Source organism: Ceratotherium simum, chromosome 28 (genome assembly GCF_057802395.1).
Source record: "Ceratotherium simum simum isolate JZ-2026a chromosome 28, ASM5780239v1, whole genome shotgun sequence".
Classification (NCBI taxonomy): Eukaryota; Metazoa; Chordata; class Mammalia; order Perissodactyla; family Rhinocerotidae; genus Ceratotherium; species Ceratotherium simum.
The window spans coordinates 10786671-10806798 of NC_141927.1; the positions used below are offsets into that span (position 1 = coordinate 10786671).

Here is a 20128-nt window from a genome sequence, read left to right on the forward strand (position 1 = left end):
TATTTCAGTTGGAAACAATGACATTTGGGAAGTACAAGAGAGTAAAAATATCCTCTTAATTTTGAAGACATGGCATATTATAACGGGCCAGTTTCAGTATTGCAGTGCTGAGTCACCAGCTTTTGAAATTCAGAGAAGCAGTTGTAGTGATAGTGGAGGTGGAAAAATATTTCTCACCTCTGCTATGAAGATGTCTTTTAGAACTCACTAATCTAGCTGTGGCCACCTGACTCCAGATCACTCAGACAGGTGATTAAAAAAATCCGGTAACTTGTAATAACCTGATTCTTAGATTAAATCCTTTTCCATTGGAATATGTATAATGAGTTCTCCTTTCTTTATAGCAAGCTAACTGACAAAAGGCTCAGTATGTTTTACAGAAAAGAGTGTAACAAAATAGTACAATGTATGAATAAAATCATTATTTTTAAAACACATTTGAGTGATATCAGCAAGATGGCAGAATAGAAAGCTCTGGGCCTTGTTCCTCCAGGGAAACACCAATTTAACAACAATATACAGACAACATTGCCTTTGTTAAAACTCCAAAAACCAGTTAAGAATATCAGCAGATTTCTCAGAAGAAATCTTGCAGACCAGAAGGGAGTGAGATGATATATTCAATGTACTTAAAAGAAAACTGACAACAAATAATACTATATCTGGCAAATATAGTCTTTCAAAATACTTTCTTTCAAATACAAAGACAGTCTTTCAAACACTGTCTTTCAAAAATGAAAGAGAAATTAAGACTTTCACAGAAAAAAAAAGCTGAGGGAGTTCATCACCACTAAACATGCCCTACAAGAAATACTGAAGGGATTCCTTCAAATTAAAATGAAAGGATGCTAGACGATAATAGGAAACCATACAAAAATATAAAACTCTCTGGTAAAGGTAAATATATAGACAAAGAACTTTGTGGTATTGTAATGTTACACTTCTGTGATTATAATAATAAATAAAGCGCTGTTAAATATGATATAGATTTAAAAGACAAAAGTATAAAAATAAATATAACTATGTTAATGGATATACAGTATAAAAAGATGTAATATATGGCATCAATAACATAAAGTTGTGGGGTAGAGATGTAAATTAACTTAAATTTTGTATGCAATTTAAGTTAAATTGTTATCAGTTTGAAATATATATCTTTTAAAATAAATTGTTATAACTTTATATAATCCCCACGGTAAACAAAGAAAATACCTGTTGAAGACACACAAAAGGAAATAAGAAGGGAATCAAAGCAGGGCTATACAAAAAAATCAACAAAACAAAAAGGAAGTCAGTAAAAGAGGAAAGGAGATAAAATATCTATAAGACACGCAGAAAAGAATTAACAATATGGCAACTCTTTTCCTATTATTACTTTAAATGTAGATGGATTAAACACCCCTGAAAAGACAAAGATTGACTGAATGGTTAAAAAACAAATATACCAAGATCCAACTATATGCTTCTGACAAGAGACTTGTTTTCAATCTAAGGACACACACAGGTTAAAAGCAAAGGGATGGAGAAAGAAATTCCAGGCAAATGGTAACGAAACTGGAACAAAGGTAGCCATACTTAGACAAAATAGACTTTGTCAGAAACTGTCACATGACACAAAGAAGGACATTATGTAATGATAAAAGGGTCTATTTATTAGGAATATATAACAATTATAAATATGTATACACACCTAACATGAGAGCTTTCAAATATATGAAGCAAACATTGACAGAACTGAAGGAAGAAACAGACAGCAACACAGTAATAATAGAATTCTTCAATACCTCAACTTCAATAATGGATAGAACATCAAGATAGAAGATCAATAAGGAAACAGAGAACTTGAACAACACTATAGATCAATTGACCTAATAGACATATACAGAATACTCCACCCAACAAGAACAGAATACATGGTCTTCCGAAGTACACATGGAACTTTCTCCAGGATAGACCACAGGATAGGCCATAAAAACATCCTTAAAAAAATTGGGAAGACTAAAATCATAGAGTATGTTTTCCAACCACAACAGAAAGAAACTAAAAATCTGTAACAGATGAAAAACTGGAAAATCCACAAATATGTTGAAAATTAAACAACATACTCTTAAACAACAAATGATCAAAGAAGAATTGACAAGGTTAATTAGAAAATGTATGGAAATAAATGAAAATGAAAACAACACACCAAATTTATGAGATGCAGCAAATCCAGTACTAAGATGGAAGTTTATGGCAGTAAATACTTACATTAAAAAAGAAGAAAGATCTCAAATAAATAACCTAACTTTACACCTCATGGAATTATAAAATGAACAAATTAAGCCCAATATTAAGCCCAAAATTGGCAAAAGGAAGGAAATAATATAGACTAGAGCAGAGATCAACAAAATAGAGAACAGAACAACAACAGAAAAAAATCAATGAAACTAGGATTTGGCTTTTGAAAAGATCAACAAAATTGACAAACTCTTAGGTAGATTAACCTAAAAAAAAAAGAAAGAAAAGTCAAATAACTAAAATCACAAATGAAAGATGGGACATTACTCGACATCACAGAGATAAAAAGGATTATGAGAATACTATGAATCTTTATACACCAACAAATTGGATAAACTAGAAGAAACGGATATATTCCTGGAAACACACAACGTACCAAGGTTAAATTATGAAGAAATAAAAAAATATGAACAGACCTATAACTGGTATGGATATTGAAGCCATAGTCAAAACCTCCCAATAAAGAAAATTCCAGGACCAGATGATTTCACTGAAGAATTCTACCAAACATTTAAAGAAGAATTAACACCAATCATCTTCAAACTCTTCAAAAAAATTGAAGGAAATTGGAGGAAATACGTCCAAATTTATTCTATGAATCCAGCATTACCCTGATAACAAAGCCAGACAAAGATACTACAAGAAAAATACAGATCCATATCCCTGATGAATATTGATGAAAAAAAAAATCCTCAACAAAATACTAGCAAACTGTATTCAACAGTACATTGCAAAGATTATACACCATCACTTTGGTGCTTATTCTTTTAATGCAAGTATGTTTCAACATACAAAAAATCAATCAATGTAATATAGCACATTAAAAGATTGAAGAACATAATCGCATGATCTCAATTGATGCAGTAAAAGCATTTGACAACTTCAGCACCTTTTCATGATAAAAATACTTAACAAACTAGGAACAGAAGGAAACTCTCAATATAATAAAAACCATACATACAAAACCCATAGCAAACATCACCCCCAACAGTGAAAGACTGAAATATTTTCTTCTAAAACCAGGAACAAAGCAAGGCTGTCTGCTTTTGCCACTTCTATTCAACGTAGTTGGAATTCCTAGCTGGAGAAACTAGGCTAGAAAAAGAAATACAAAGCATCCAAATTGGAAAGGAAGGAGTAAACTTATCTTTATTTGCATATGTCATGATCTTATATGTAAAAAGCAATAAAGATTCCACAAAAAATTTGTTAGAAATAATGGACAAATTAAGCAAAATTGCAGGATACAAAATCAACACTCAATACATCAGTTGTGTTTATATACACTAACAATGAGCAATCCAAACATAAAATTAATAAAACAATACTATTTACAATAGCATCAAAATAATAAAATATTCTTTAACAAACATAACCAAGAAGGCAAAAGACTTGTACACTGAGAACTATAAAACATTGCTAAAAGAAATTAAAGACACAAATAAATGGAAAAACATTCCATGTTCATGGATTGGAAGACATAGCATTATTAAAATGTCCATACTACCCAAAGCAATGCAAAGATTCAATGTAACCCTATCAAAATGCCAATGGCATTCTTTGCAGAAATAGAAAAAAAATCCTAAAATTCCTATGGAATCTCAAAGGACTCTGAACGGTCAAAATAATCTTCAAAGGGAAGAACAAAGTTGGAGACCTCACACTTCTTGATTTCAAAACATGTTACAAAGCTATAGTAATTAAAGTAGAGTGAGAGCGGCATAAAGACAGACATGTACAGCAATGAGAAAGAACAGAGAGCCTGGAAATAAACCCTCAGGTATCTGGTCAAATGATCTTTAACAAGGATGCCAAGACCACACAGTGGAAAAAGAACAGTCTCTTTAACAAATGATGTTGGAAAGACTATATATCTGCATTCAAAAGAGTAAGTTGGATACTTACCTTACACCATATAAAAAAATTAACTCAAACTGGATTAAAGGCCTAAATGTAAGACCTAAAACTATAAAACTCCTAGAAGAAAACGGAAAATTTTCATGACATTTAAGTTAGTAATGATTTCTTGGAAAAAGTGCAGGCAACAAAAGAAAAAATATACAAATAGGACTACAAAGAAACTCAAGAACTTCTGTGCATCAAAGGAGACAATCAACAGAGTACAAAGGCAGCCTGCAGAATGGGAGAAGATGTTTGCAAATCACATATCTGATAAGGAATTAAGATCAAAAATATAAAAAGAACTCGTACAACTCAACAAGAAAACAAATAATCCAATTAAAAAATTGGTAAGAACTTAGATATTTCTCCCAAAAGATATGCAATTGGTCAACAAGCACATTAAATGAAAGTCAACATCACTAATCATTAGAAAAATACAAATCAAAACTACAATATTATCTCACACTCATTAGGATGGCCACTGCTAAAAAAAACACAAAAACCCACAAAACTCAAAAAATAACAAGTGTTGGCAAGGATGTAGAGACATTGGAACTCTTGTGCACTGTTGGTGGGGATATAAATGGTATAGCTGCTATGGAAAACAGTATGGTGATTCCTCAAAAAATTCAAAATAGAATTGCTCTCTCATCTACAGCCTCACCTCTGGGTCTGTATCCAAAAGAATTGAAAGTACGATCTTGAAGAGATATTTGCACGCTTCTGTTCATTGAAGCATTATTCACAATAGCTGAAACAGGAAGCAAGGCAAATATCCATAGACAGATGAATGGATACAAGAAAATGTGGGATATACATACAATGAAATGTTATTCAGTCTTAGAAAAGAAGGAAGTCCTGTCACATGCTACAACATGGATGAACCTTAAGGAGATCATGTTAAGTGAAATATGCCAATCACAAAAAGTTGATACCATATGATTCCACTCATATGAGAGATCTAAAGTAGTCAAACTCATAGAAACAGAAAGTAGAATGGTGGTTGCCAGGGGCTTGGAAAAGAGGGAAATGGGAAGTTGTTGCTTAATGGGTATAGAGCTTCAATTTTGCAAAAAAAGTTCTGGAGATCTGTTGTACAACAATGCAAATATACTTAACACTACTGAACTGTTCACTTAAAAATGGTTAAGGTGGTAAATTTACTGTTACATGTTTTTTACCACAATTTAAAAACACTCATTTGCATGGAGGGATTGTATGTGTATGAAATTATCTGTAATGCATATGATATCACACAGGAAGTCGAACCAGGCCTGAGAAAAGCTGATTTCTCAGTGAAGAATAGTTTCAGGCAAGAATAGGATAGTATTTGAATGTGAAACCTGAAGGGCGTGGTAAGAATTGAAGATACATCTGACTGACATAGATATATTAGTGACCTGAAAGGGCTATTGGGTAAAAGAGCACAGAGAAAATCTGCACAAAAAGCAATACTTTTGTGATCCTTGTTTAGTTATGAAGGATAGGATTGGTGCTTGTTATAGTAAAACCTAGAGGAGTCTTTTTTTCTTACATCTACCAATTTTCAATAAATATGTGTCCTCATCACTGTTCTAAACTTTGTTTCAAGTCTTAACTATAATTTGTCTTACCCCTAAATAGTATGCTTTTAGGTATTGCTTTTAGATGGCTTGTAATTTTTTTTTTAATTTCATTTCACAGTAAGTAGATAATTGATAGCTTTAAGCCTGGTAGAAGAAAAGAAGAACCAACATTTTCTCTTTAATTTTTCAATAAATAGATTAAGTTAGGAATCTGATACAGTTAAATGACTTGCTTGAAATTTCTCAACTAGCAAGTGGTGGGGCTGGGATTTATAGGCCATTATTGTCCATGGTTTTTCCTTTTATAGGCCCAAGGCAACCACATTAGTTGTTAAAGAAGTGATAATCTTTTTTAAGTCAAATTATCTTGGAACTAAGCACATTTTGATTGTATTGTCACTATTTCCTTTTCTAAATAAAAGAAAATTAATTATAGTTTTCACTGCCATATATTCTGGCCTTCACTTACTGATTTTTTTCCTCTACCTTCTTTCTTTCCCTAAATAGACTGTCAGAACACTATGACCAGGAGTTATTCCAAGGCTAGTCTTGTGGAAAATCATCTACATTCTAGCTGGAGTGTAAGCTACAGAAACAGAATTTAACAGTAATTCAGTGTAATAATAAAGTCACCTGGGGGAAAATGAGGGGATTCAGTAATGGCATATTGTAACTGTGATTATTACCAGCAGATATGGTCAGTTCTGTCTCTGCAGTTAAATAGGAAAAAAAAGCTAGACGACCATATCATTGGAAACTACAAACTGACGTATCCATATGTCTCATTACCCTTTGAATCCTTCTTTGATGAACACTGAGTGCCAGTTTTTTTTCCTAATTTAAGAATTAGAACTTCACAAAACCATTCAAGAGCTATTCAAGTGGCAATGATCATAAGAAAAATAAATCATGTTTTATTTAAGTTGATTTGTGCTTCTAGCAGATGAATATTCACTTATGTTGTCATATCATGTATATGTTTACAACATTTATTGAGGTAAAATTGACATAAAATCTACTGCATATATTTAAACTTACAATTTGACAACTTTTGTCACAAATATACCCTAAAAATCATCGCCACAATCAAGATAGTGATCTTATTCATGCTCTCAAAGTTTCTTTGTTTTCCTTTTGTAATTCTACCCACCAGGCACTCACTGGTCCACTGTGTGTCACTATAGAGTTTTAACAATCTAGAGTTATATATATGAAGTTGTATAGTATATATCGTTTATTTTGGCTTTTCCAATCAGCATAATTATTTTGATGGATGAAACCAAGGCACAATCCATAAATAACAAATTGATAAATTGGACTTCATCACAATTAAAAATTTCTGCTCTTCGAAAGATAGCATTAAGAGAAAGAAAAGACAAGCCACAGACTGGGAGAAAGCATTAATAAGTCATATACCTTATAACAAAACTTGCATACAGAATATATAAAGAACTCTCAAAATTCAATAATAAGAAAACAAACAACTTGGTAAAAATATTTGAACAGAAACTTCCTCAGGAAAAATAACATAGCAGCAAATGGATGAATGTTCAACATCATGAATCACTAGAGAAACACAAATTAACACCCAAGCATATATCATTGCACGTTTATTAGAATGGCTAAAATTCAAAACACTGAACACACCATGTGTTGGTAAGTATGTGGAAGAAGTGGCACTATCATGTTCTCCCTTTGAGAGTATAAAATGGTATCCTCATTTTGAAAAACAATTTTGCAGTTTATTTAAAAAAAATTAAACATTTATCTACCATAGGGTCCAGCTATTTCACTCTTTGCTATTTACTCAGCAGAAAAGAAAGCATATATTCGTACAAAAATTTATACAAAATTGTACATAGCTTAATTTGCAACAGACGAAAACTGGAAATAATTCAAAGTCCCCTCAACAGGTGAATAGATAAAAAATTCTGGTATATCCATGTAGTGGAATAGTACTCAGCAATAAAAGTAATGGATAACTGATACACAACAACTTCAATAGGTATTTTTCATAGTCAGCAAGGAAATTTGTTTTTTTTTTTTGGTAAAAAACACCAAGGATATGTAAGTGAGAATGAGGTAAATATATTTTATTAAGATTTTCACATTTGGCACTTCAAAAAAGGTCAATTTTGGGGCCGGCCTGGTGGCATAGCATTAAGTTTGTGTGTTCTACTTCGGTGGCCTGGGGTTCTTGAGTTTGGATCCCGGGCGCAGACCTACATACCACTCATCAAGCCATGCTGTGGTGGCATCCCACATATAGAATAGAGGAAGACTGGCACGGATATCAGCTCAGGGACAATCTTCCTCAAGCAAAAAGAGGAAGATTGGCAGCAGATGTTAGCTCAGGGACAATCCTCCTCACCAAAAAAAAAAAAAAAAAAAAAGCCAATCGTAATAATTCCAATGTGTATACGCATAGTAAGAATCCCTCCATAGTGCATCATATATGCTCTGAAACAATGTATTAAGGTTATGCAATCCAAATTCCAAATAGCTATCCAGTTGATGTTTCATATTGACCCTCATATCTCATACAATCTGTTATGCTTGACAGACAACCACAAAAACAATTGTTATTTATTTTATTATTCTCTAATAGGAGATGAAGTAGGTAGACAGTGTCATCTAGATCATCTTTTTGACATTTCTAAAGATATCCACTTCATAATCCCCATTTCATACTGAAAACAGCACATGAAAAAGCACATAGGCAATTAGGGTCATTTAAACCTCACAGGCAATAGAAATGTATGATTTTGTAGTAATATTCGGGCTTGCAGACTGTGTTGATATTTAGTTGCTGAAAGTAAGAATGGTATTAGCTAAACATCCAACTCAGCTGATTTAAATTACAAAGAGACTATATTAGCACAATAATAGCAACCCATATGTAGAGATGATTTAAGACAACCTTATATGTAGAGCTGCCTTAAAACATGACCAAATTCGTGTGTGCAAACAGTGCCTCTCCGTTATGCTTTCTCTGTATTTCAGACTCTCCACAGTCAACGGCAAAGAAGACAGCCAGCAACTCCAAGTAATATTCTATCAGCTTTACAACCATACTGGGGGAAAAAATTATTCTTGTCCAAGAATGCCAGGAGATGTTTAATGGCTCCGATTGGCTTGATTTGACCCCACCCCTTAATTAATCATTTTCGTCAGAACGATGTGTTATCTCATCAAATAGACCTGAGTAACTTGATATATCTGGAGGCACAAAATGGCCACAGTCCCTATTGAATCATAGGAAAATCAAGGAGCTGTTAAAGAGAAAAAAGAATGGATGATGGGCAAATGAAAACAACAGGTGTCCACTAACAAATGAGTTAGATTCTATAGAAGGAAATTATCATTCTCCCTCTTGTAGTTCTGCCAGGAATAGTGGAAGAGTGGTGTGGGCAAGACAGTTACTAGCAATTTGACGGGTAAACTAGGGCAGATTGCTTCTATTGGAAGGGTGACTGTACTAAAGATTCATGATCCTCAGATGTCTTTAGGTTTTCCCTGACAGTATGATTTGTTTAGGATGCAACAAAATTCCAGTGGTCACCGTACGGCATGATATTAGTATATGGTTGAAGTAGGACACAGCTACCTGTGGTGCTCCTGTAGTTCCAATGAAGGATTCAGAAGGAACTAGACCCCAAAGAAATAGAAAACCTCTCAGGGGTCACACATGTGTGTCTTTGTGGGTGGGGATGGAACAGAAAAACGAGTGTAGATATGTGAGAGAATTTTCCATGTGATAATGTTTTTATTTGCTTTACTTGGATAAAGAAAGATTTTTGTGCCCTACTCCCTATGTGTAGGTCTAAATCTAAACCACAAGTATATTTTATTTAAAATATCAAATGAATTGCACTGGTCACTGAAACTCACCTGGAAAGAAAGTTTTGATTTACTTAAATATTTCCTAAATGTATATGCAGTGTGTATATCCTCAATCTGCTGATTACAGTTTAGGAAGAAATAAATGGAGAGAAAGCCCACACTTCTGGGCTTTACTAGTAGGGGAAGAAAAGACCTGGTAAAGAGAAGGTTTGCTTCAGATGAACAGAATGAGAGAGAGGGTACCTAAGATGAATAACACTACTTTCATTGAATAGACGATTCTTAACCAGCCTTTTGGTTCCAGTTTCTTAAGGATGGCCCTCTAGCTGATTGCAGTCAGAAAACTAAGGATTTTGAAAACAGAGATTTTATATTAAATTGTGATATGTAAAAGCACCTTTTGTAGTAGCTATAAATTCTCCTAAAATGCCTGCTGGCCACAGTTCCCTTCTGAGAAAAGTGGCTGCATGGTTTCCATGCATAAGTCTGCATTCTTCAAACATGTGATCCACTCCATTGTGACTAGGTTGATAAAAGCATAGTGATTGTGTGTATGAAAGTACTCAGGCCACTTCTCAATAAAGAGCGGTCATGGGCAGGTGCTTTAAACCTTCTTGGATCATTGAGCTGGGCCAGAACACAAAAGGATAGTCAAGCTTCAAAGATTAGCTAGAATTTCTCTCCAACAAGATTCAACGTTGCATTTACTTCGCATCACTGGAACAAACGAGCAGAACAAAGGCTTCCATTAGGAGGCCTAATGAGAGACAGCTGCAGTTCCTCTACTTCTTATGTTCTCCAAGATGCGCCAGGAAGGAACAAGGAGAGGACTCTGAGCTGTGACCTGCGGCCTTTATGACGTTAGGCTTTGGGTGCTCTGCGTCCACACTCAGGACTCTTAATTTGATACCTTATGAGCTTATTCTTTGCTGAGCCACAGACACGTGCCTCTGCGTTCTATTTCCTTGGTCTAATTCATATTGAATCCTTCATTGGAGCTACAGGGGGATCATAGGTAGTTGTGGCTTCTGCAACCATCTAGTAAGATCATGTACTACCGTGACCTCTGGAGTTTTGTTGCATCCTGAATGGTGGTCAAGTTTCGTGGGCTTTGAGGTCGTGGCAGCTGAAATGATTTTCTGTGCCCTCCACCTTCTCATACCCTCTAGTCTGCTAGCATGTTACCTGTATTCTAACCTGTTTCCTTTACTAAGTAACATTTGCATTTTTTTCCAAAAATTTCATTGGACAATAGGAATTTATTATGGAAATCATTTTTACTGAGAGGAGTTTAGTAAATCAGCTTTTTAAAAATAGGAGTTTAGCTTATGTCTATCTATAAAACCTAAACATCACAGAGTTTTCTAGTGAAATTATGATCTTAGAGACTTACTTCTCATATCACCCTAGTGCTTTCTATAACACAGCATCACCAATACAATTTTCTCACCTGATGGCATATAGGAAGCCTGAATTTAGAAAAGCCCAGAATAAAATCAAATAAAATAGTAAAATACACATTTATTTGGAGGTTTCCATAATTGTTTCTGGCAAAGCTAAACAGAATAAACTAGTATTTTTAGTTGTTTGAAAACACTGTACATATTCCTATCCCTCTTTTTTTATTCTTAGACATACATTTCACTTCTTTGGAAGAACATGAAATGTAAATTTAGGCCTCTGTCCTTGTAACTTCCTATTTCTATCCCTACCCACTCACTTTCTTTTAAACAGGCATCTTTCTGATGAGCCATACTTTAAAATATGTAATCCCATTGCCTTAAGTCTTCCTAATTGCAGAAGCTTCAAATTACTGTTCTCTCATATTTAGAATCTGTCTTACTTAGAAAGTTACACATTTTTTGGTCGTTAGTTTTTCAAAGCTCCTCCAGTAGGAAGAGCAGTTAACAACACAATAGGGAGAAACATGAGGCTCTTGCCAAGGAATATGTGCTCCTTTCTCTAGTACAATGACTACTTACATTAGGGGTTGGGGAGAGTTGCAGAGACCAAAAAGATGGGCTTTGTGTTCTGGAAAAATCTCCTTTGTGAATACAATGTCACTCACAATCATGATTGTTAAAACATTAATTCTATCTAGTATAGATCTACACATAGCGAGGCTATGGGTCAGGTCTTTCTTTTATGTAAACACTGAGTTTCCTGAAAGAGTTATACTCCTTCACTTAATTATTCCCAATATGGTAGCGATTTTTTTCATATGTACTGTTTCATATGAGAGAGATATTTTTAAGTTTTAAAAAAAGTATATGCACAAAAAACAGATTTCAAGTTGAATTGAAATGCACTAATATAAAAAAAGAGGCATGCATACATGCATCTAAATATTTCAATAATATAAATATAATTATTTAGTTTGAAGGCAAACATTAAGGAGCAGATTGGGAAATGGGCCATTACCATATTTTCACTAAAGCATAAGAATGTGTCACCCAGGAAATTGACATAGTTGCTTAAAATTATTCTAAACAGTCCTTAGGAAATATTTTAGACATTCTTCAAAGTGGTTATTGCCGGATATATGAGGCCTGTTATAGATTCTGTGTTGCCTTATTGTCTGAATACGTGACTCTCTACATTGACACCAAATTGCTATCTTGTCAACATGTAAAAGGATGGATCATTTTATCTCCTGCGTGTTGAAGTTTCAAATCCACGAAGCACAGGCCATCAGTCCTTTGAGGTGATTATGATGCCTCAAACCTGACAGCTTGCCTGACAGCTTTCACATAGTCCCGAAATCAAATTGTTCCTGCTTCTATTAGAAGAAGGCAGGTGCATAAAAACTAGAGGAAGAAGAAGGTAAATAGAAAAGAAAATGATCTTCACAGTCAGAGTAATCATAAAAAGTTGTTTCCAGGGCAAAGTGTAGATACTGGTTTTGCCTTTCCTAGTGATGTACACAGATGAGACAGAAAGAACACATATGGGTCCAAGGTTTGCCAGGAAAAGGAATATCAGGAGAAGCAGATGGCAGTCCCACTGCCATATGGCTACTCAGGAATGGGCCCATGTTCTGGAACATTGCCATAAGATCAAACTAGAAATATTTTCTTGCTACTATTTTAAACAGCACAGAGAATGAATACACAGTTTGTTCACATGAAAAGTCATTAGAAAAATATGACAGGAGTACTCTATTATATGCATCTCCTCTAACTGGCTCTTTGACTTATAAAACAAATCCAAAAGGATCAAATTTATGAGGTTTCCTGTGTTTTGGATACAAAATTATATGAATAATATTGCAGATTTTTTTTTAAACTTCAAACCAAAAATCTCATTCATGGAGGTGGTTCAGAATATTTTTGGAGGCTTATATTATACCTATGGCTTAGATCCAGTATTTCCAGTGTTTACAATAATAAATAAGCTAAAAGTCACTGTGAAGGTTACCAGTTCTCGTGTTAGCCTGATGTAAAATGACAATCGTAAAATTTTTAAAAATTTTCTCTAGTTTTATTGATATAATTGACAACATATTAACAGATAACATTGTATTTAAGGTGTCTAACACAATGATTTGATATATGTACATTTTGTGAAATGATTACCACAATAAGTTTAGTTATCATGTATCACCTCACACAGTTCCGCCTTTTTTTTCTCGTTAAAATGACAATTTAAAAGAAAGAGAGTGGTATAGTGGAAAGAGCTTTGGGTTTAGACACTGAAGAGAAAGGTCCTTGACCTGATAAGCCTGGCACAGCCATGACAACTTCGAAGAGTCACCTAATCCCTCCAAGTTTCAGTTTCCTTCTCTGGAAAGTGTTTCTATGTGATGTTGTTGAGAAAAAGCAGGCAGTGAAGAAAAAAGCCCGGAGGTCACACACAACTCGATTCAAATTCACCTCCTCCCACTACTAGCTTTGCTATTTTTTCTCGAAAGCTGCTAAAACTTTAAACCCAATTTCCCTATCTGAAAGAGGAAGATAATGATATAGGACTCACAGGGCTGGGGTGAGAAGGGCTGGGGTGAGAAGTAAGCGAGAGAATTCCAGATGCCTCCGGGTTATGAGACTAAAGAAATGAGAAAGGGGATCTGCAGACAGCAGTATCCTCTCAGGCTGTAGGTTAGGAGTGACTGAAGAGGGGAGTGGGTCAACTACTGCACACCCTGGAAGCATCTGTTTCGCCTGAGAATACTTTCTCCGATTCTGGGTAGAGTGGCTTTTAAATGACGTTCCCTGGCATACGGATATATCCCTGGCTACAAGGTTCCTCTGGAAAGACTTATTTCAAGTGGGCTAAAAGCTTCCAAGCTCTGGCTTCCCCAAGGCTTGATCCAATAACTCAAGCAGTCATTGTACCAGATTGTTAAAATAAATCCTTGGATGGGCATGAGCAGAGGATTCCCTACTAACCCCTTCTCCTCCAATGTGGCTTCCTTAACCCAATCTTCTAACTATGATATCATTATTTGTTATTGTTTTCTCTTTCCGCTTTTAATGATTCTGAAAATTTAACTAAAACGCTTTTCTCTGTGTATCTGAAAACTATTCAACAGCAGTAATACATTAGATCATTGCGTTCTTTGTACGATCCTTTTCCCAGGTGTTTCTCATTTAATCCTTTAAGTAATCCTGTAGGGCTGGTAGTTTTATTCCCTCTCCCCCTAAACACATAAACCCAGACACAAGATACACAAAGTACATTTAAGTATTTATAAGATATAATCAACAACAAATATTCAGTGAGTGATGAAACTGGGAGAAATAACAAGCCATCTAATGAGAGTGTGCATGTCTTTCCATAATATTGATAAAGGCTGATATTAGTTTGTTTACTTTGTAGATATTTGCAGTGAGTAAGCATGTGTAAGAAAATTTTCTACATTATTCTTCCAAGTTTTCTTCAAAGGTTACAGATCCACAATTACACAAACCATGTGGAAGTGTAACTCCTCTCCTTTAATATTGTTTCTAAGTATCTGGTAATACAGATAGGAAATTTTATTTAATAGGCGTTGTATGTGGAAATAAACTCCCAAGAGAGAAGAGAGCTGTGAATGGTTAGGAAGGTAACAATTCATGTGTTTTTCCTCACAGAAAAACACATAAATGAATGAATAATGGCGATGAAGCTTGGAAACAATTATCCAATAAACTTATTTTTTTTAATGAGTGCACTTTTTTTTTTAAGTTGACATCTATTATTATCTTTGTGGGGAAGATTGGTCCTGAGCTAACATCTGTTGCCAATCTTCCTCCTTTTTTTTTTCCCTTTTTCTCCCCAAAGCCCCAGAAGATAGTTGTAAGTCATAGTTGTACACCCTTCTAGCTGCTCTATGTGGGACCCAGCCTCAGCATGGCTTGATGAGTGGTGCGTAGGTCTGTGCCCAGTATCCAACCCAGGCAACCCTGGGCGCTGAAGAAGAGCACATGAACTTAACCACTATGTCACAAGGCAGGCCCCTAAACTTTATTTTTTAATTGGGTCCTGTGACATTTGAGAAAATGTGATAGGTGCTGAAGAATAGACAGAGCATAGTATACTTTCTCTGACCTCAGGACCAAAGCTTTTTAAAAAAAGCAAGCAGTGATTTGTTGTGCTAGGTTAAAACTTGATAGCACTTTGTTGAGTTTAAAAGTGTCACGAAGTAGGGCTCTGAAGCCCAGAATGAACCACACGCCAGCTGGATGACCTACGACTCAACTTGTACTTACTAGTAAAGTGGGGCTAAGAGCAACCGCCTCGCCTCTGACATGGGTTTTTATGTGCATATCAAATAAAGTATTCTATAAGAAAATTTTTTGAAAATGTTAATACAGTTTATTTAGATATATAGATTGTTTTTAGCCACTTCCTTAGTGATTCATAGAAAATGTGAGAAACTGAAATGAGTTAATCCGGGTTATCATTTTCAAAGCAGGAAAAATATAAATTATTCTTTTAGACCCAAGAGCAGTTATAGGAAAGTTGCCCCAGGGTAAATACATTGATGTAGGCAGCTAGGAGGAGTGGCTAGCAGAAGTGTGATCCCCAGGTCAGATCAGTAGGAAAGACAGCAGCATTTGTAGTTTGAGAAATGTATATACATTTTAAGTATAAAAGGGACTGAAATGCACAAAAGTAAAATCTTTTTTAGAAGGATGTTACTTGGTCTTTGGGGGATTATATATTTTTGTTGAGTTGTTCTATCAAAGTGACAAGTTAAATTTGGGATTTAATTGAAAGTTACTCTATTAATTAAAATGACGTTGGTTGTGGGGCTGGCTCGGTGGCGGAGTGGTTAAGTTCGCCTGCTCCACTTTAGCAGCCTGGGGTTCGCAGGTTCAGATCCCAGGCAGGGACTTACGTACGCTTATCAAACCATGCTGTGACAGGCGTCCCACATATAAAGTAGAGGAAGATGGACATGGATGTTAGCCCAGGGCCACTCTTCCTCAGCAAAAAGAGGAGGATTGGCAAAGGATGTTAGCTCAGGGCTAATCTTCCTCACAAAAAATAAAATATATACATATATATACATAAATGATGCTAGTTGTTGTAATAGATAAACCCCCAAATCTCAGTGAATTAACATAAGAAAAGTCTTTCTGGCTCAGATAAGTCCAATCCAGTGTGTGCTGGGGAGGCTGCTGGGAGACGTGGAGGGGGCAGGTTCTTTTCACATGCCCAGTCAGAAACCTAAGTGGGCGGGGAGCTGCCATCCTCACATAGTTTCCAAGGTGACTCTTGGTGTTATCACCAGTCAACTGACCAGGACGAGATGGATAGACGACTGTATGGACATTTTTTATTTTACTTTGTTTGTATGTGTGGAGGAAGAAGGCATTTTAACTAAAAGTGGAAGACACCGTTTACCCGTAATCCACTGGCCAGCATTTAGTCATAAAGACATATGAAAAAGAGGATGAAAAATCAGATGTAGAGTGGCGTGTCCAAGAAGTAAGGCCATGTAAACGTCCAGCCATGCTCTCTCACACCCTGCCCTTCTGTTCACCAAGTAACTGTTTCATTTTTTTGCACTAACGCAGATCACACTCACCCTCTCTCTAAGGGATATAGTCCCAAATCCCATTTAGTCACAACGGGTTCAAATCTACGTGCTGCTCTTTGAGCTATGGAGATCTGTAAATTCAAAGACAATTGACTGCTTTGTGCAAACATCAAGTAGAATGTGATACTTAGAAATTTTAGGGACGGAGATACTGCTCACAGCTTCAAATATGTGCTCTAATGTCTGCCATCAAAATGAAATCAAAACACAAACATCACTTAATTATTTCATAGCAAATATAGGAAAGTTAGTGGATTGTTATCATTCTAAATAAACCCAAGTATTAATAGGAAGACTAAAAAGCCATATGAGACTAGAGGTATGATTGGATGTCAATGCTTTCCTTTGACTACAGATTCTTTACCTTCACAAATTTTGCCTGTTTTTTTTTTTTCCTTCAGTATCAAAGATGTGATATTCAGCCCTTAACTGGTTTTAAGAAATGCAATTACACCATTTTTCTATCTCTGATTCCAGAAACAACTGCAGATTTGAACGGCATTAGAGGGTGACAGACTGGAACTTATATAGGTTTCTGTTCAACTTTTTGGTGCAAAATCTCTCCTTTCCAATCTTGTCTCTCACATTCCCTCCAAAACTTTTCATTTGTGGTCTGAGTTCTTCGTTGATTATGTGGAGCAGTTTACTTCTTCTCAGCTCTGGCTCTCAAACTCACGTATACAACCCTGTCAAAATCTCAGGAAAAATAAAAGATCCTCTGGGTAAGCATAACCTCAGTGATGAAAAGAAAGCCGATTTGTAATTAAAATATTCATCTGTCACATACGCACATGCAATAATTGGGCACGAGAAAACTGGGAAGATAAATTGTAAAGAATCTTCACAGCCTCTTTTCTATTGGTTTAACATCAGGTAAACCTCCCTTACAGTGTAAAGTGACTTCAAATTATGTTTTAGCAACTTTAAGTGTTCTGGATCAAATGAATTTCTTTAGATTTTCCCAAGCCGGAACCCAATTGTCCCTAAAAAGTGATTCTTTCCAGGAAAGATAAAGGGACCCATATGCTAATCGCAACTCATATATCTGGATATGAATTTAAAAAAAAATCAATAACCTTCTGTTTGAGGAAGCTGAGTAATTATTTTCATTTTTATTAGATGTAATAATATTCTGGTTATATTTTAAAAAGATGTTATTACTGATAGATACTGAACTACTTAATGATTAAATAATATGATACATGGAGTAGCTTCACAATAATCACTGGGGCATGAGGAAATTGGATAGGGACGTGGATGAAGCAAGATTGGCCATTTGTTGTTCATTGTTAAGGCTTGTTGATGTAGTTCATAAGTGCATGGGAGCTCATTATGTTGTTATCTGTGGTTAATAAATACATGGGATTTCATTATGTTATTCTCTCAATTTTGGCATATGTTTTAATATTTCCATAATAAAAATTAAAAGGAAGATTCACTCAAAGTCCAGATGTGTAATTATCTAAACATTCCAAAATTGATCTTTTTCGTATTTCTCTTCTACATGCCACCGTGTGACAAACGGAATAACTGTCAGTCCAACGAGCAATCTATGTCACTCTCATCGCAAACTGGGTGTTTTCTTGATGGTAATGATGATAATAATAGTAACAATGAAATTAGAACCAAGAAACTGTTGTCTTAGTTCTGATGTGACAACTGTGTGTCTCCAACAGAAACATCAAGGCCTGAAACAACCTTACACTATTAATTTTCATTTTATTCCTCTCTAACCATATTGCCAACCGAGTGGATCAGCAGGAATTGCCACACAGCAGAACTCACCCACTTGTCAATTCTTCATCTTGCTTATTCGTGTCACTCATGGCCCAAAGCCCAGCTCTTACTCCAGTACAGCTGTTCCCAAACTGTGGATGAGCAGCAGTAGCAGCAGCACCTGGAAACAAATCACCAAAAATGTAGCAACTTAAAACAACACCCATTTATTAGCTCACAGATCTGTAGGTCAAAATCCATCAAGGCTGACTGAATTTTCTGCTCAGGGTATCACAAAGCTGAAATCAAATTGTTGGCTGAGCTGAGATCTTGTCTGGAAGCTCTAGACAGGAATCTACTCCTGAGTTCATTCTAGTTGTTGGGGGAATTCAGTTCCTTGCAGTTATAAGACTGCAGTCCCATGTCATTGCTGGTTGTCAGCTGAGTGCTGCTCTCAGCTCCAAGTGGCTACCCTCATGCCTTGCTATGGGGCCCTTTTCCTCTTTAAGCCAGAACAGTGCACCATAACCTTCTATGCTTCTAATTTCTCACTTGCTGTGTCTCTGACCTGTAGACCCAGATTTAAAATTAGGTAGTCTCAAGTCAACTGGCTTGAGACTTCGATGACCTCTGCCATAATCCCTTCTCAGCAGCAACTAAATTAGTGTTTGAATTGAATCAGTTGGAGAAGGTGTATGTAGACCCGGGACCAGGCATCTCGGGGGCCATTGTAGAATTCTGTCATTCACACCCAGCAATCTGTGTTTTAAGAAGCTCTCCAGTTGCTTCTGAAACATGCTGAATGTTGGGAACCAAAGCTCCAGCACTTAGTCCTCCATTCAAAGTGAGCAACGGTTCCAGTTTGCCTAGAACTTTCCCAGCTCCAGCACTCCCTGTATCCAGGGAAATCCCATAGTCCAGGGCAAACCCAACGGTTAAGGTCTCTAGCTCTATGCTTTTCATCCCTTATCCATCACAATAGTAGTACCCTCTCATCTCATTTTCTTTTTAAACAATATGATAAAGGACTTTTCCTCAGTGGCTCACAGGTGTATCTGCATTTATTTTCTACCCTGGAGATATTTCACCCCATTGGCCACGGAATTCTCTTAAGTTAGCAGATGGATGCAGATAATATGAGATAGGACTGAAACTAAAACTAGTATTATCCTTGAAAAGCAAATTTCACTTCTACAGCCTCTTAATTTTAGAGCCTTACTTGAAATATAACTAATATTCCATTTCCCAAATAAATGAATAAGCGAATTAATGAAGCCTGTGTACAACCGTAATTGCTCACTTGCTAAGAAAACCATTACAACCCAATAAATGTCAGCTTTTTAGGACTATCCTAAAACATTGCAGAAATTGTGATAGTTGCTTTGTCTGAGACTCAAACTGATAAAAGTACTACTATTTGGAATTTCAGAAGAAAGAGAAATTTTCATATGCAACACCAGCAGTTAATTGTTTTTGTTTAGACATGACGTTATTTTTGCTTACTATTCATTGACCAAAGGAAGTTTTATAGCCATGCCTAACTTCAAGTGGCAAGGGAGGTATCATTCCAGATGCCCAGAAGATATCACTGCCATTGTGTGTGTGCGTGTGTGTGTGAGAGAGAGAGGGAAAGAAGAAAAGAGAGTGAGAGAGAGAAAAAAGTGAGAAAGTGTATGTATGTCTGTGAGAAAGAGGAAATATCTCTTTTCTTTTTCAGAAAACCTAAAACTCTCTTGATACTCCCTTTTTTTTTTTTTTTTTTAGAATGTCAGAATGAAAATAAAAGAAAGAAAGTTTT

At 35.7% G+C, this 20128-nt stretch overlaps 1 protein-coding gene across 28 annotated transcripts in view; it reads right to left on the minus strand.

Annotated features, from left to right (window-relative positions):
- LOC147913319 (uncharacterized) overlaps window positions 1-20128 on the minus strand; it is a 128349-nt gene that overhangs the window by 41791 nt on the left and 66430 nt on the right. For 26 of the 28 annotated variants that reach the window (XR_015548814.1, XR_015548812.1, XR_015548795.1 and 23 more), the window contains one exon: window positions 18400-18511. Coding sequence is in view for 6 of the 28 variants with exons in the window: in XM_087418323.1 (XP_087274449.1) it covers window positions 18400-18511 (112 nt within the window). In the remaining 22 variants the exon portion in view is untranslated. Of the gene's footprint in view, window positions 1-8129; window positions 17311-18399; window positions 18512-20128 lie in introns of those variants that run through there. The other 2 variants (XM_087418320.1, XM_087418324.1) reach the window with 2 other exon arrangements.